General features: G+C 22.9%; 2 protein-coding genes across 8 annotated transcripts; both read right to left on the reverse strand.

The window, feature by feature from the left end:
- Window positions 1-9,573: 9,573 nt before the first annotated feature.
- On the reverse strand, window positions 9,574-16,073 carry LOC122854117 (troponin T, skeletal muscle-like). 7 transcript variants are annotated; one of them, XM_044154536.1, is made up of 15 exons: window positions 15,929-16,073; window positions 14,962-15,008; window positions 14,632-14,662; window positions 13,667-13,683; window positions 12,839-12,856; window positions 12,094-12,121; window positions 11,905-12,009; window positions 11,743-11,839; window positions 11,515-11,654; window positions 11,213-11,431; window positions 11,054-11,146; window positions 10,886-10,966; window positions 10,175-10,253; window positions 9,758-9,942; window positions 9,574-9,678 (listed from the first exon to the last, which is right to left on the reverse strand). In XM_044154536.1, exons 2-15 carry the CDS (start codon window positions 14,985-14,987, stop codon window positions 9,613-9,615), a joined length of 1,185 nt encoding a protein of 394 aa, XP_044010471.1. In that variant the 5' UTR covers window positions 14,988-15,008; window positions 15,929-16,073; the 3' UTR covers window positions 9,574-9,612. The 7 variants fall into 7 exon arrangements, with proteins under 7 accessions (XP_044010471.1, XP_044010468.1, XP_044010466.1 ...); XM_044154533.1 differs by lacking the exon at window positions 15,929-16,073 and having other exon boundaries at window positions 13,667-13,687; window positions 14,626-14,662; XM_044154531.1 differs by lacking the exons at window positions 13,667-13,683; window positions 15,929-16,073 and having other exon boundaries at window positions 14,626-14,662.
- On the reverse strand, window positions 15,928-18,232 carry LOC122854119 (U11/U12 small nuclear ribonucleoprotein 35 kDa protein-like). Its single transcript, XM_044154537.1, has 5 exons — window positions 18,181-18,232; window positions 17,890-18,105; window positions 17,594-17,807; window positions 17,416-17,522; window positions 15,928-16,090 (listed from the first exon to the last, which is right to left on the reverse strand). Exons 1-4 carry the CDS (start codon window positions 18,181-18,183, stop codon window positions 17,422-17,424), a joined length of 534 nt encoding a protein of 177 aa, XP_044010472.1. The 5' UTR covers window positions 18,184-18,232; the 3' UTR covers window positions 15,928-16,090; window positions 17,416-17,421.
- Between the last annotated feature and the right edge of the window lie 261 nt (window positions 18,233-18,493).

Here is an 18,493-nt window from a genome sequence, read left to right on the forward strand (position 1 = left end):
TTTTTTTATTTTTATGTATTTTGTGGTTAAAAAAAAAAAAAACATGGAAAATGTTTCACAGCCACCAGGTTGTCCATTTAAACACGTGTTGAATAATTTATTTTTTAACCCCTTTATTATCATCCCCCTCGACTAGCAATGTAAATCATTCCTAAGTAGTATTTTTTTATTTTTTTTTCATTTTTACACGCAAGGATAGTGTGTGATTTATTATTATTATTATTACTATTTATTATTTATTTTTATTGAGATGAGATGAGTCGCCTATCCTTTTAACTTGATGAACTAGCTTTTTTTTATGTTAACAATGATGACTAATTTTTAAAAACAAATTAAAAAGTAATTTATTGACAATATATATGTATATGTAATTTTTTATTTTTTTCATTTTTTTATCATGGTTTTAAATTAAATTTTGTATATTAAATTCTTGTGATTCTTGTGATATTAAATATTTCAGTAGTACAAGTCAATGGCAAGGTTAAAGCCAAAATTTTAAATTACTAAAATAATATTTTTTTTTTTATATATGTTTAAAAAATTTAAGACTTATTTATTTAAGTAGTACAAGTCAAGCAGTGTCAGACTAATTTTTTTAAAAAAATATTTACATGTTTTTTCAGTGGTACGAATCGAGAATAGTCAGACGCAAAAAAATTATTGATAAAGGTTATAAATAAAAATATAAATATAATATATATACTATTTTAAACTATATAAAAGATGTCGTGTTAAAAAAAATGATAAATATATAAAAGTACATGTTAAATTTCCATTATTTATGGAAATATATTATTTTTTTTTCTTGTAGAATATTTTTAATATATTAAAATTGCCGGCAACAAAAGAGTTAAGAGAAGTAGTGTGAATATGGAAACAACTATAGCAGAGCTTTAAATTATTCAAAAAAATACATCCAGTATTTTTTTTACAAGTCTTTTTTTGTTTCATAAAAGCTTAGAATAAATACCAAATGCAACGAATCTACATTCATGATAAATCATCTGAAAAATGTCACGTTTTTGCTCTACATTTTTTTTTTTTCGTTTTATTATTATTTTCAACTTTTTCATGTTTAATCTGTTTGTGAGTTTGAGTATCCAATGTATTTAAAGGAAAAAAAATTAAAAATAAATTTTTCATATTTTTTTCATCTATATAATTTAAAATTATTCACTGAATAAAATGAGAAGAAAAAAAAATTGAATTTCTTCATGATCGAAAAAATAATATGAAATCTTTTATATGCAAAAAATATTGTAAAGAATAATAATGTAGATGGGAAATTTTGCGGATATATTATATACAATGTTTATTAAATTTGACATGTATGTTGGGAGTGTCACACTGTGTATAGATATTATTATTTCGTCAGCCACAATACAACACGCAATGTAATACATCAACCTCAACGAAAAAACTGATTAAATCAAAACCTTCAACTTTATGATACATTATTTTTTATTAAAAAAAATAATAAAATCAACAATATATGTATGTATTAAAATTTCCTCCTTCATTTCTTTTAATTTTACTAATTACGAAAAATTATTTTTCATTAATTTAATTAACGTAAGTAATTATAATAATTATTTTTTTGATATCTAAATTGTTGTTGTTGATGTTTAAACAATGGATGGATATATTTGATTTTAATTGAAATGGCATGTGTATGATTTTTGGTGTTTCTCAAAGGCCATATGACCTAAAAAGATATATAGTGGTTGAATGTTGGTTTAACTGGCACAGGACAAATACATCAACAACACTAAATTTATATGTATGTATACACCTGAGGGAATGTATGACCTAATTTAAACTGTACCAGGGTAGTATTACCTGCTGCTGGATAAACTTAATAATAATGTATAGTATAGTATAGTGCATGTCAGAAAAATATATTTCTGGTTTGTGTTGCTTTTGGCATCATAATCAACCACCACCATCAAGGTGGTTTTTTTTTTTTTTTTCTTTATACATAACTTGAATTTTCAATGTTTATTTTATTTCCTTTATCATTATTTTATCATTCTATTTGAAATTAACCCTCAATATCATCAACTTGCACTCTGCATCATCATACTCAATTATAATTAAATATCTCTATATGCCTATATGACTCGTCCCTTGTCAACCTGACCGATACACAAGATTCTCAAATCCACTTGATTATAAGCCTCGATAATAGAGGCTAAACATAATAAGCCTCAACAATTTTATATATTATTATATTTATCATTTTTTATATATATAGTTGACCCGTAATCCCACGACATATGATTCTAGCTATTTTTAGGGAAATTATTATTTATAGAGTATTTTTTTTTTGTTTGTTTATTTAATTGTAATTTGTATATGTTATTGTTTTTGTGTATTTATTTATTTTAACATCTATATGTATATCTTGCCAACCTTTCATCGGGTGGTTCAGGGTCTTCCCTGCATCGTAAATTCGTTCCCTCCGAGAAATGCACCTGGTGTCCTAGCCCTGGTGAGATGCCAAGTAACCTACAATGCATATATTATACATCACAAAAACCTCTAAGTAATTTTTATATTCCTAATTTATTTATTTATTTTTTTTTTAAATATTTATTATTATTCGCATTTGACTTTTTAATTTAGAGTAAAATTTTTCATTTTTTTTTTCTTTCTTACTTTCTTTAATTATACTAATTAATTTCCTTTTAAAATATCATGAATTAATTATACAAATTAATTTTTTAAAATAGTGTGTGTATAATTAAAACTTGACAAAATAAAAAAACAAATAATATATACTTCTTTTTTCAAACTACAAAGTACATAGTATTTTTTTTTTTTTAACATCAAACACATTAATTAGCTAGCTTGAGTTATAATTAAATTTTTGCTGTATATATAATAAATAATGCAATGACGATGATTGCAATAATTGTTAATAAAAAAAAAAAAAATAAATGTGCTTTAAAATAAAGTGCCAATAAATGTAACATTAAATCCTCATAATAATAATATAATAAAGTCAAATTATGACACATCAATATTGCCGGTTGCCGGATGACTCGTGTGATTGTCGTAATATAATTTATCCATCAGAGAATAAAAAAATAATAATAATAAAATATAAGAGTAAAATTATTTTATATTTTTTCTATATACAAATATCACAATGAAATAATAGAAAAGTAAGAGTCACACAATTTGAGATTTGTTCTATTTTTAAACTTATTTCTTTTCACTTTTTTTTATGTGACAATTTAACGTTCGTGTAAATGGCAAAAATAAAATAAGACTGCAAAATCTGTATATCTATATATTATAAAATTTTTTTTTTATCCAAAATCTTTATTTTTTTCTTTTGATCCTAAAAAATTGTGATATTTTTTATCTGCGTATATATAAGTATATGAGATAACCGACAGTTTATGCCTTGAGGACACAAGTAGGTATCACAAATTTGAACATATATATTTATTGTAATAATTTTTGGAGCAAATAATATTATCCATTTATTTTAGGATATCTTGAATATTATTTTTATCTTTAGATGAATAATTAAATTTATTTTTCATTGATTTTTATATATTTTTTTATGTTCCCTCGAATATAGGTATGTATACGTATTATCATATAATCTTGTATATTTATTTTGATTTTTTTTTCATTCCAATTAGTGTCATCTTCTTGAAGAATAATAAATAATAGGAGCTTGTTGTTTGTTTTTAAATTCAATTATCTTGATAAAAAAAAATAAAAAAAATAATTGAATTTAAAATTCAGAAAAAATATAAATGTCTGGTATATCAATGAAAAATGAAATAATAATGCTTATATTTTGAATAATTTAAAAGTCAATTAATCATTGTCTTAATTATGGAAAATTCAGAAAAACTTTTTCTCGTAAAATCTTTTAATTTTATCTATTTTAAAAATTTATTAAATTAATTGGGAAAAATAATTATAGACTTTCTACAAAATTTAAAAACAATGGCCATAAAATTTTATTGAATAAAATTGAACTAAAAAATAGAAAAAAAGAAAATAAACTTAAAAAATCAATCAGTCATTAATTATTTACAACAAACAAAACTTCATCTAGTTAAAAATAATTCAGTTTTGTAAATCAACAATTGAAATAGCCTCTTGAATAACCACAAATATATATATTTATTCAAATTACTATTTTAATATAGGCGTTAATTAATCTCAAGTGAATTTCAATTGTGGGTTTTAATTTCCACTTATAATATTGAAAATACAATAAATAAATTTATGAATATTTATGAATAACTACTTATTGGTAATTTTTGAGAATAATTATTTAATTTGCTTTATCATCATTATCATCGTAAATATCTATTCACGGTAAACGCAATTATTAAATGAACAAAAAATAATGAAAAAAAAAAAAAAACAAGCTGATTATTATGCACTTATAAAAACCATACAAAAATATGTTCAATTGAATTGTCAATATCGTTAATAGTTTCAAGGATACATTAGAGTATTAAATTCAAATAGAAGCATTTTTTTTTTTTTTTAAATATTATGATTATGTAATTATTTATAATTATAAATAATTAATAACGTAATTGTTGTTGTATTGATAATCATTTTTTTTTTTTTTTTTTTTCAAATAATTAAAATTCCAAGATTCTTTATTATTTTTAAAAATAGAAATAAAATTTATTGAAATAAAAATATAATTTTTATTATTGAGCTCTTGTATAATTTTAATTTAATTTAAAAATTTTATAAAATATATAGGTATATTAATACAATTTATTTATTTTAAAATGTATAAAATTTACATAATGAGATATTGTTAATAAAAGAGGACAGGGTTAGATAAATAAGTCAGCTTAAAATCGATAATTAAATTCACTTGTGGGACACTATTGGTTTGTTCTCTGGTATTTCTGTCTTTCGAGTAATCGATCGGTTAGTTAAAAAAAAAAAAAACAATATCATGATGATGATGATAATAATAAAAATTTAAGGGTCAAAAAAAAAAAAAAAACGATAAAAGAAAACGGTTAAAAATGAGGTATATGTATAATATAATAATGCAAAAGATAAGAGGAGAAGAATGATAAAGTTTTGTCGATGCTGGAGGGAACTTTTGTGATTTAAAATATAAAATAACCAGGGTGTAGGTATATCTATTTACGAACACGCTATTCAATATCGTTTTTATTCTTCTCAATATGTATCCATTATCTTTTCAGTGTGGTATATTTTACTTTTATCTCATTACTTGCTTATCATATATTTTTAACATGACAACTTGTGTTTAAATAATTTTTCATTATTTATATTTTTTTTGTTTTAATTTCTACTGTATTACATAATGTAACTCACTTTGGTTCAATTTGAAGGCCACATGATACTTCAATTGATCGATAAACCGGTTGAAATACGTTGGATTTTTTAAGATCAGCAATTTTTTTTTTTTTTTTCTTAATTTTTAACACAAATAAAGCAAGGTAAAATTTTCATTTTTAAAATTCAAGGTTAATAATTATTTGCTTGAATTTTTAATTTACAACATAAAAATTTTTATTTTGATATATTCACTTTAATGTTAAAAATAAATAATTTCAGACAAAAATTAAAATTATAAATTGAAAATATTAAAACAACATTTGACTATAATGTTATTTAATTTTAAAAATAAACAAATTTGTTGTTGTAAAATTAATAAACACTACACAACAATAATATTGGTATATTATATGTTCCAGAGAGGCAAAAACTGAATGAAGAAAAAATAAAAATAAAAATAAAGAAGGAGACTTTTGAATTTATTCGTAGTGACTATATAATGACGGTGGTGGGATCATGGAAATAACTGGTTTTAATATACAATAATTATTCCTATATCGTTGATTTCAAATTAATAAAAAATAAAAGATACAAAATATATGCAACAACCATAAAATCATAACTATAATAATTATATCAGTATAATTAGCTTGATGCTTGAGTGATTTTTTTCATTGAAGGTCAACTATGACTAATCAAAAAATAAAATAAACAATAAAAATTCCTAATAATACAAATTAAAATTATATTTTAATTTTAAAACATTTTATTGAAAAATAAATTAGAGATAAGAAAATTGTGATTTTAAAAAAAAAAATAAATAAATAAATAAATAAAACAACAAATTCTGTTGCATTTAAATTTTAATCAATTTTTTTTCTACTTTGAAATAATCATCATGTAAAAATGTTGAAATATTATTATATTGGCATTAAAATAAAGGTCGAAAAAATAAATCGAACTCAAATGATAAAGCCCTTTTTTTTACGACCCCCAAGAGCTTTTATTTTCATTTTTTTTTTTTTTTTTTTCATGAAAATATATATACCTATCATTTACTCAAGGATCACAGATAAAAACGTAAAACTATCCACGTTTGATTTTTTTTTTTTCTATTATTTATTTTCCCCGTCACAATTACGAAAAAATAAAAATTTGATAAAAGTTTTTTCCAACAAATTAAAAGAAGCAAAATAAATAATTGAAATTTCTTTCGTTTTTTTTTTTTTTCTATTTTGTATTGTTAATTTCTTACCCATCATCATTATCGTCCTCCAAAACGTAATCCTCATCAGAACCTCCTTGTTCTTTTGGCTCATCAGTTGACATATTTAAATTTTTTTAATTTATAAATTTAAATTATCAATTAACCACTTCACTTTACTTTTCAAAATTATAAAAATTATTTTGATTTTAAATTTAAGAAATAATATTTTTCTATATTTTTGCTGGTATATAATCGACTTGTCTATGAAGAAAGACTGAGTAGAATATTTAACAATTTAGAAATTTTATGGTTTCGATGAAGCCAAATTATCTATTGTAAATTTTAACTCAACCAATACGAATTTATTATTATATTTAAATCCAGTTAAATATTTATCACGTGATGTATAATATATGTATATTTTGTATTTGTATTTGTATTTGTAGATGACAAGTTTATTTTAAAATAATATATAGTATTTCAAGTCAATTTTAACTAATGGCAATGTTTACAGGTTTCACAAATATTAGTATTATTATTTCATTGATATTTACATTTATATATTATTAATTTAAATAAATATAATTTTAAAAATCATAAAACATTATTTTTCTTTTCATTATAAATTAATAATAATTTATGCTAAAATATTTACGAGTTATTGAACTTTTGAATAGCATTAAAAAAAAAAATTCCAAGTATATATAATATTATATGTAGGAATTTTTTATTCAAATACAGAAAAAAAAATTAACGTTAAAATTAACAACTAGCCTTGTAATTTGTATACTCAAAACACTGACCTCCAATAGGTAAAAAAAAATAAAAAATAAAAGTTAATAATATATTACACGAGTAAATGTTTATTAAATATATAATAAAATGGAAATTTATGAAATAATAATAATAAATTATTTTAATAAATTTAGTTTAATTTATTAATCAATATTTGACTTGATTTATTTTATTTTATCTGTCTGATATCCAAGAATAATTGCATTAAAAAATTAGAATAAAAAAGAAATAAAGAAAATTCCAATTGTGATTTTTCATCGAATAATATATTTTCATGGTTTATTATTATTTTTATCTGACAATGATAAATTGTATCTAGGTGACTAGAATATATAAAGATTGAATGTTCCCGAGACAATTTCAATTTTTTTTTTTCCTTTTGCAATGAAAAATTATTTATATGAAATTTAAAAAGTTAAATTAATTATTTTCATATGAATTTAAATCGTGTTGAATATTAAAAAAACTTTTGTCGTATAGAAATCCAAGAAACAATGTATACCTATAGTTTCATTATAATTTAAATATAAAAAAAAAAAAAATAATTTCTATTTAGTATTTTTAATTACTCAGAGGCACTAATTATAATGATATTAAAAATAAGTAATAATCATTTTATTATACGAAAAAAAATGATCGTAATGATAATGATGATGATGATGACGAGGAGACACGAGTAAATTATTATTTGGCGCGTTTTTATAAAAATCCACGTGTGTGTGTGTCATTTTTCGGTGACAGTGGTGGTGGTCGTGGTCGCGGTCGTGATGACAGTTATAAAAATATTTTTTTTAATAATATATAATAATATTATTAATTTTTCTATTTTTTTCAACATATACAATACATGTATATCCAATCAAATAATTAAAAAATACTCCAAAAAATATAATAAATAAATTTAAAAAAAATAATGACAATTAAAAATGTAAATAAACAAATAAATAATTTAAATAAATAGATAAATAAATAAATAAACAACTTACCCCATAGATATGGGTTTTTTAGTTGGCAAACTTCCTAGTCAACTTCTCATTTTACTTTTTTTTTTAGTTATAATTTTTATGTCTTTGATATCTTTTATTTTTTCAACACTTGTATATATTTTTTTGGGACTTTTAACAAACACTTTATCATCATCACCACCACGTTCTCCCACCATAACCGCCATTTTGATTAACAACACACACTAAAATAATAACAACACACACTGGTCCCACTTTTACCACTTCTTTTTTTTATCTATCGCGAGAGACCACTTGGATATATGCATGTAAATCGAAAAACGCGTGTGTATTTCTATCAGACCTTCGAAATAATTTCGATCGTTTTTATTTTTCAAAATTTAAATATATTATTTATAAATCATATTAATTCAAGTTTTTGTTTTTTTTTTCGAAATTTCTATTGTATCGTTAATTTTTTATTTAAAAAAATTGAAAAAATGAAAAAAAAACACAAGTACAGCAAGAAGTACAAACTGACACTAAAATTTAAAACTCTAAAACCTCTCAGCGACATTCACACTGTCTCGATCATTTTAAAACACATTTATTTATTTATTATTATTTTTAAACGTCGTCTAGTATTATTTTTAGACACACACACGTGTATGTCTCATTTTTTTAAGCATTAAATATTAATAAAAAATAAAAGAGAGACAAATAGATTGAGGAAGTTTTTTTTTAAATATTTATGTTCATGATTATTATTATTTTTTTTCTTTTCAAAAAATAAACCAACAAGGACAAGATTATTAAAAAAAAAAAGAATATTTTTAAATCAATGCCAATAAATATTTATAAAAATAGTATTTCATAAATTTTCGAAATTTTAATGTAATATTTTCCTCAAAAATATATATATCATTTAATTATTATTTAATAAATGTTAAGGATAAATAAAACAAGCACATATTATTATTATTTTTTAAATATTATTTTAATAACGTGTATTTGAGTGTGTTGTTGGTTTTTTTTTTTTTTTTTTGTATTTTTTTTCTTTTTTTGTATATCAACGTAACATAGTATTTTTTTATAAGTATTATATAAGTTAAATTGAAGTAGAAGATTTAAAATTAAACAAAAAACAACAAAAGAAACAGGAAAAAAAATTGATAACAAGTAGTTTTAATAATATCAATTTTTAAGTTTCAAATATATATGTAGGTATATTTTGGTTTTTGGTTTTTCATGATGATTGATGATACTTTTTTTTGTATTATTTTTTCTACTTCTTCGTTGACATTGTGGATGATTTTTTGGGTCCAAATGTAATCTTATATTATATTGGTTAGCTTATTTTTATTCTTCTTCCTCTTCCTCTTCTTCTTCCTCTTCTTCTTCTTCTTCTTCTTCCTCTTCTTCCTCCTGATTAAAAGAAAAATTTAATCATTTTTTTCATTTAATTATAAGTTTTTTTTTATGTTTTTTTTTTCATTTTATTTACCTCTTCTTCTTCTTCCTCTTCTTCTTCCTCTTCTTCTTCACCCTCTTCTTCTTCTTCTTCTTCTTCTTCAAGTGCTGGTTCCAAATCATCATCAGCAGCTGCTTTGACATCCTCTTCACCTTCTGGTGATTCTGGATCATCCTTCTTTTTACCTGGTCTTTCACCAAACCACTTAGGTAACTTCGCTGTAAATTATATATAAATTATTATTCCAATAAATAATCATTTAATCTCTTTTTTTTATACAAAACAATTTAAAAAAAAAAAAAAATGATATTTATTATATTATTATTGTTATATTTTATAAAAAAAACTAAATCAAAATCAATAAATTGTTAATAAATTAATTAATTCTATTTTTACATAGTATTTAATATATTTTTTTTTAGACTTTTTAGTTTTCAGAAGAGTACATACTCTTCTGGCGACCAAGGAATTCTTGCTTCTGATCTGTCCACTGCTTCTCCATGGTTTCCTTGAGTTGTTGATTCAAACCCTGTAATCATGGATCATGGTCGAACATGCAAGGATTTTTTTTTTTTTTTTTTTAAACAAAAATTTAATCAACGAAAAAAAATCACAAAAAATCACATTTATTGGTCCTGGTATATTTTTTTCGTTTTTAATATCAAAAAAAGGGGCCAACAAAAAATTATCAATAGTTTTTTTATAAACAACAAATAAAAATCATATTGTTGTCTTGTTGTCATCATCATTGGCTGGCTGGACATGTATAGGATTTAAAATTATTAAATTAAATTAAAAAAGGGGCCATCAATCGGGTCAAATAACCGTTCAAAATTAATATTGGATATTTTTTTAATATTTATCTCGAGATAAACGAACATCTAATGACTCGATGGGAATAATTGACTCACTTTTAGTTCGCTTCATGAATTGTTCTGTTCTCTGTTTCCATGTTTTCTCAGCAGATTCTGCTAGAACTGTCTCTAAACCCTGTGATTTCATCAATATATATTGTTTTTTTTTTTTTTCTCTATTTTTAATTAATTATCATTGACCAGAAAGTGTATAATATATGTATATTTTATTATTTTGTGATAATTTTTGTCAGGGAATTTATTTTTCAAGATGAATTTTAAATGATAACCAGGATAATGTACTTACACCTTCAAAGAGTTTTTTCTTGTCATCGTAGGACCTGGTATCTACACGACGTTCATATTTAGAGGCAACCTGGATCTTTGGCTAAATTTACGAAAAATTTACCATTATTATTATTGATGATAAATCATTGTAAAATGAATATTTAAAATAATTATTTTGACAACTTACTGGGTATTTGCCGGTAAGAGCTTCTGGATCAAGACCTTTTTTCAAAGCCTTGTGTCTCAATTGCTGCTTCTGTCTTTCTTTCAACTCTTTCAACTGGACAAAAAAAAAAAAGAATAATTTATATTAATTTATAATAATGAAAATAATTAAATTTCTTACATCGTAATCTTGACGTTTTTGACGTTCTTCAAGATCATATTTTTCAGTTTCAAGTTTAACAATAACTTCCCACATTTCATTGGCTTTTGCACGTAATTTTTCAATTGAAAGATTTTCAATTTCAAGTGGCTTGATACGAATACTTAAAGATATCTTTTTTTCTTCTTCAAGTTGTTCTTTTGTTTTATTACGTTCAAGTTGTGCAGATGAAAGGTTACCCTTTAATGAAAATAAATAAATAAATAATTAATATCAATAAACAATTAATTATCATTTTAAATATATAAGTATTTGATACATACTCCAAGATCTTTCTTGTTGATTGTAAAATTTGGACCCTTTTTGCTCTGGTCCTTCATTGCTTGCATCATTGCTTGACGTTTCTTTTCAGATTCTTCTAAACGTCTTCTTTTTTCTTCCATATCACGTTGTTTTTTTTCCTCTATATAATTAATTAACAACAATCATTAGAATTTCATAAAATTAAATCATATTAATAATTAATACGTATGATTATTTTAATTATTTACCAATTTCACGCTGGCGACGTTCTTCTTCTTCCTTCTTTTTTTGAGCCAATTTTTTTTCCTCTTCAGCACGGCTAACTTTGCGCTTGGCTTGTTTTTCCTTTTATTAAAATATAAAATTTTTTATAAATTTATTTCATATTATTTATTATTTATAATAAGTACCTTGAGAGTTTTCAACTCTTCTTCCTCTTTCGACCTCTGCTGCCTCCACTCCATGATGTATTCTTTAAGTTGTTCATCGAGATCACTTCTTTTCTGTTCTTGTCTCTAAAATTATTCATTAAAATTTAATTTATTATATTGTTTCTATATATTTTTTAATTGTTAAATTATATTTAAAATTTATTTTACCTTCATAAACTCGGGATTCTCAGACGCCCTTTATTATTAAACACCATCATGAAATAAAATTATCAACATTTAATATCATAAATTAACAATTATTTGTAATATAATTAATAAGCGACGAGTTGCTTTTTTTTTTAGCTCGAATACAATCGAACAAATTATGTAGCTTCATTATTATTTTGTTTTGGTATTTTTTATTCGGGTTTTTATTCATTTTAACTGTATAATTGGGTAAACACTTGACACAGTCACACAGAGGAATAGTAAGTAGTTATGATAAAAATGGGAAAAAAAAACACGAATATCTTTAATTTAACATGAAAATTTAAAAACAAAAAAAAAATATTCACAAAGGTTTTAAAAGGATTTTTGTTTTTTTTTTATGGGACAATTTTTGTTAACACTTGTGACAATTTAAACGAGTAAATGAAAATTTTTTATTTTTTAATTAATTAAAATTATCCAGTTTGATCCCAAAATAAATATCAGCTCCAGCCACAAAAAAAAAAAAAAAAAAAAACAAAAATATTTATGCATTATTTTAAAGCATTTAATTAAAAATGAGTCACTGGATATATTTTTTTTCTTTAATTTTTTGATTGTTTTTTAATTTAATCGGTATTTAATCACAAAAAGAAATTAAGGGTAGTTCTGGACCCTCTTTAAAAGGGAAGTTAAAAAAAAAAAACAATTTATAATGAGGAATTATTATTCACGTTAAAATACACCTCGACTTTTTAAAACTTACTTTTGGGACGCCCTACCCCTACAAAAAATAAAAACACACATTTATTAATCTCCACATCTTACCCTTATTTTTATATATATTTTTTTTAAAAATAATTATCACATCTTTGGCAATTTCTTTATATGATCAATATAATAATAAAATTTATATTTAAAAACAACAAGAAATAGCCACAGAATAATTATCATAATAATAACTTTGTTTAATAAAAGAAAAAAAAAAAAAAAAAAATTAATTGCTTTGTGTTGTGTAGTGTATAAAATTTTGGATTTTTTTTAGTGTATTTTTAAAATGGAAAGGATAAGAACTTTTATGCGGCATTACCATCGACACAACGACGACAATTATTTTACTGGGAATAAATTAGATTTTAAATAATTAATAAATATTATATTTATGGAAAGGTGTTTTTCTTTTTTTTTCTCAGGACTCACATTTATACATGATTTTCATAAACGTTATATTTAAAATTAATATTTTCGAAAAAATAAAAAAAATAGACAACAATTGACAACAATTAATAAAATACGAATAGCAAAGCTTTCTTTGAATTGTTAAATTTGCAATATTTATATAATATAATATATACATATAACTAAGCTGACATTTAATTATTTAAAAAAAAAAAAAAAAAAAAAATCACAAATTAAGATTTACGACAATAATAATGATAATAATAATAATAATAATTAATAGCAATTTAAATAATTTTAATGAGTAAAGTAAGCGCGAGACGGACAATGCTAATTGAATTAATTTTTTAAGAAGAAAAATAATAATAAATAAAAAATATAGACAAGACAAAGAGCCAGGCAGACTGGGACTTACTCGATTTTCTTCTCGGGCTGCCTTTTATTTTCAAGAATCAAGTCGCATTGCGTCGATTGGCATCGGAGTTGGAATTTTTGTATTTTTTTTTGTAATATTTGATTGTGATGATGATGATGATGATGGTGGTGGTTTTTATTTATTTTTTATTTTTTTGTTTTTGGATGGAAATAAAGATAAAAAACCAGAGTCAGTAATTGGCTTTTAAACATTTTTTTTTTTTTTTTTTCGAGGGTGGATGATATCGTGAGGATGATTATATTTGGGGGGGCTTTGAATATTGTTGAAAAAAAATGAAATGCTTATATTAAATAAATTTTGAAAATTAAAATTGACTATTTATATTGAATATTAAAAAATAAAATTTGATGTGACTCTAATAAATTAACGGGCTGCATAGACGTATTAGCAGGCCACACATTCAGACTCTATTTTCGTTAAAGGAAACACAAGTTCTAAATATAAAATAAACTACCACCGACCTGTAAAAATATATATATATAATCGACAACACACGGGAAAGTGAATTCTCACTCACTCACTCACACGCAATAATATGTTTATCTCTTTTTGAATATTTTTCTATATATATAAATATAATTTATTTTTTGTGCTTTTTTGACTCGTTATGCAATACAACAAATATTATATCATTTTTTAATCATGATGATGTAATATTTTATTGTTATTTTAATTTTATTTTTTCATTTGCAAGAGATACATCCAACTTACTCGTGTGTTGTAAAATTTTTACTATATTTCTTTCATTTTTTCCACCGACCTAGTAAATAGTACTAATTTCATTTTTTTTTCTCTTTGATTTGAATTATAATATATAAAGTATAATAAAGTCTTCAAAGTTGACTGGAAACTTACTTCCTGAAATATAAAATTATAAAAATGAAAATCAAGTTTTTATTGAATAATAAATTGGTTTTTCTATGATATTTTTGTGATACTTACACTTCTTCGACTTCTTCGACCTCTTCCTCGCTGCTGTATTATGAGAAAAAAAAAAAGAAAAACGAAAAAAAAAAAAACAATGATTAAACAATTATTTATTAATTACACAGTAAAATATTTAACATTTATTTATTTATTTATTTAACAAATATCAACAAGGGAGGGTTTTCTTTAACATTTAAGAAAAAAAAAAAGAAAACACATAACACAAAGGACACAAAGTAGAGGGTATTTATATGACCTACCCTTTTGACAATATTATAATTTTTAAAATCAATAAAAAAAGTATATTATTTTGTTATTAATTTTTTTTTTTTTTTGAAAATACTCACGAGTATTGCTCCTCGTCGTCAGACATCTTTAAGTGTGTTTATTTGTCCTGCAAAAAAAAAAAATAAATAATAAAAAAATCATTCAATATTTTTCATTTAGATTTTAGTATGAAAATAAAATATAATCTAGTGTATATGAGTTGATTAGTTGAATAAATAATTTCAAGTAATTTGATATGGCTGATGATTTTGTAAGCCTGGCCTGGCGCGAACGGCTGATCCGCGGCCCCAAGCTCTAAAAGGAGAACGAAACGCCTTCTTCATGTTCCTTCCTCGTTTCTACCTAATTTTAGCAATTCGGCATCTTCATCAAGAAATACCATTTACCATTTTAAATAAACTACCCAATATTATATTTCAATAAAAAAAAATTCAAAAAAATTATCTCATTCATTCATTTTTTTTTTTTTTTCCATAAATAAACAATTTAATTGTTTTAAACTAAAATTATACATCTATTTTAAATGATAATAGAAAAAAGATTTAAAATTCAATATTTTTGAATATTAATTTGAAATAAAAAAGGTTTTATCCAACACCGTAACTTTAAATTTTAAATAATAATTATTTTTTTTCCACATTTCGCACATAATTTTTTCACTTTTTTTTTGATAATATCACTGAAAAAAATTACTAATATCTAATTCTAATTATTAGAAAAATCACAATATTATAATTATAATCACAATGAAGCATCCAGAAGTATAAATTTATTTGAATTGATGATGATGATAGAAAAAGCTCAGCAAAATTTCACTCACTCGAGATTTCGAAAAAAAAAAAAAAAAATTGAAATGTAAAATTTAATTTATAGTATTTATATTTTAATAATTTAAAAAACTTTTAAATGAAAAATATATTATATTTTTCAATTATTATTATTAATAAGTAATTTTTTTTTTTTTTTTTTCTTTAATTTGTTGTTGTTTATTTTTTCAATTTTGTAATTATTGAAATTAAAACTTACACTCGGAAAAGACTCGAAAAAAAAGTAAATCTTCGTCTTATCTCCTCGGTTACAGTGATCTCTAGTGATTGTTGAAAATAAACGCGTTCACAGAAAGGTGTTTCCCGATGGAATGTGGAGTCCGCGACAGCTTCAGCGGCTCTGAAGTCCGACCTCTTCGCCCTGGCAAGAAACAACTATACTTCTCTCCTTCTTTTTTTTTTTTTTTTACATCATTCTTTCTTTTATTTATTTAAAAATTGTTTTTTTTTTTTTTTCATCATCATCATCAACATCATCATCTTCTTGGTGCTTTTTTATTCTCCCTCTATTCTTATTTGTATTTTTCTTTTTCTATATAGTTTATTTTTTATTTCACTTCTTTTTTAAACTCATCAACCAGGCAAATCCCTACTACCATCTTGGTTAATCTAATAATAGATATTATTTAGTTTTCTTAGCTACATCTTTGTATTTATCATGTGTGTGTGTGTTAATGTTTAACTAAACAAAAATTATTTTTATGTTTGTATGAGTTAACTATTTTTGTTGAGACGACCATCGTTGGAATATGAAATTTTACTCCAATCAGCTGGATCAAACTGGAGTTTTGTTACTTGACAAAAAAAAAAAAAAAAAAATTATCAATTTTAATTATTATTAAATTTAGCAATCATTTTTTTTAGTGTGGATGTAAATGTCAAATAAGTATGTTTTTTCATGATGATGATGATGATGAAAATCACAACAATTTATTGTTGTAAATTAATATACATAAATTTCCAAGAATTTTTTAAATTTATACCATGAGATATAAATATAGCCCAGGTCACTAAAACTAAATATTCAAAACTGCCTGGTATCTCGGTCGAATTTCCACTACTACATTTATCCTATCCCTCCACTAAATTTTCTCTATATCACCCATTGCAAAAACAAAATAATTTTTTTTTTTTTTTTATTTTTATTTTAAATATATCTATACCTATACGAAACATTGACGTTATTATTAATGTCGAAAAATGAAATTAGAGAAGCTTGAATACTCAAGTTATACTATACTAGAAATTCATCTTTACTTGTATAAAAAATTAAAAAAATTAATCATAATCTATTATCTAAAATTAATTTACTAATGACTTTTTATCTTTTACATATAGATGTAATATTAAACTTGATGGGTAGAAAAGAAAATAAATAAATGAAATAAATAATCATTTGATTGTTGTATATTAATGGGATAGTTGGATACTTGGACAAGTGTCCAAGTGGCTATTGAAAATGTACGAGGTGACGATTGAAGATGTTTAGTTTGAGGTGAGATGAATACGACCCCGATGGGCTCCATATATGGCGGGGTATACGGGGCACATCGGGGTATTGGGTAGGGAGTGCTGCTAACAACACAAGAATATAAAGTTGCCTCGTTTTTTATTTTGCTGCTTATTTGTTAATTGTCTAGCCAACTGTTAACATTTTTAATATTATTTATATTATTTTAAACTTACTTTTATTTATAATTTTTTTGTTGATATAAAAATTGGTTTTTTAAATGGTCTATCTTTTCCTCCAAATCTCAATTGACCAGATTCTTTTTTTCCACCAAAACCACCACCTATATAATTAATAATTAATAATCAATAAACAAAATAATAATTAGGTATTATAAAATATTTAAACATTTACCAAGTCTTCTTGGTTTCCATCCTTTCATTGTTCTTGAACATTCCCAATCAACAAATATTTTACAACCATTTATAATTTTGTCATTTAAACGTCTGACAGCTCTTCTTGCATCATCATCATTGTTCATTTCAACAAAAGCATAGCCTCGAGAATAACCTGTCACAATGTCAACAATTACTTTGACAGAACGTACATCACCAACTGTCATAAACAACTAAAATAAATGAAAAAAAAAAAAAAAAATTAGATATACCTATTATTATTGTTATTATTGTCAAAAATTATAATACACCTACCTCTGTTAAATCATTTTTAGTTATATCTGGTCCAATTTTACCAACAAATAATGTTCTAGATGGATCAGATTTCAGGTCACGAGGTGGATCATAACGTGCATTAATTGCTCTTGTTATTGCTTTGTCATGTGGTTCTGTGTCAGTTCCATCAATACTTCCAGCTTTCAATGGATCATATGTTACAGCATATGGACTCCAATTTTTCATCAAATCATCCTTATTATTAAATATAAAATTAAAAATTAAATAATATTATAATTGAATGATAATTTAATTTTTATGAGTACATACCATATTTTTTTTTTGTTTCAACAAGGTTATTATTTATATACCAAGTATCAAACACAAATAAAAAAAAACAATAATCACAAACAATTCAATAACTAACTTTTAATAATTATTTTTTAAATTTATACACTATTATTTATATATTTATATATTATTTGTCATTGACTCATTGTTATTTGTTAATAATAAATAATAATAAACACGTTTATGTTTGTTTATGTTTATGTTTATTTTTTTAAGCTCCAGGTGAACGCTACCTGTTGGCAAATATGCAAAATATAATTTTAAAAAAATATGGCTGAAAATTTAAATCTTC

Source organism: Aphidius gifuensis, linkage group LG4 (assembly GCF_014905175.1).
Source record: "Aphidius gifuensis isolate YNYX2018 linkage group LG4, ASM1490517v1, whole genome shotgun sequence".
NCBI classification, from domain to species: domain Eukaryota; kingdom Metazoa; phylum Arthropoda; class Insecta; order Hymenoptera; family Braconidae; genus Aphidius; species Aphidius gifuensis.

What these genes read in the sequence shown, in the direction of transcription:
- LOC122854117 (XM_044154536.1), bottom strand. Translation starts at nt 14,987, where the DNA reads ATGTCTGACGACGAGGAGCAATACTC. An exon ending in GACGACGAGGAGCAATACTC is followed by an intron (nt 14,663 to 14,961) that starts GTGAGTATTTTC and finishes CTCATAATACAG; the next exon opens with CAGCGAGGAAGAGGTCGAAG. An exon ending in AAAAACGTCAAGATTACGAT is followed by an intron (nt 11,147 to 11,212) that starts GTAAGAAATTTA and finishes TTTTTTGTCCAG; the next exon opens with TTGAAAGAGTTGAAAGAAAG.
- LOC122854119 (XM_044154537.1), bottom strand. An exon ending in CTAAAAATGATTTAACAGAG is followed by an intron (nt 17,808 to 17,889) that starts GTAGGTGTATTA and finishes CATTTATTTTAG; the next exon opens with TTGTTTATGACAGTTGGTGA. An exon ending in ATGGAAACCAAGAAGACTTG is followed by an intron (nt 17,523 to 17,593) that starts GTAAATGTTTAA and finishes TTAATTATATAG; the next exon opens with GTGGTGGTTTTGGTGGAAAA.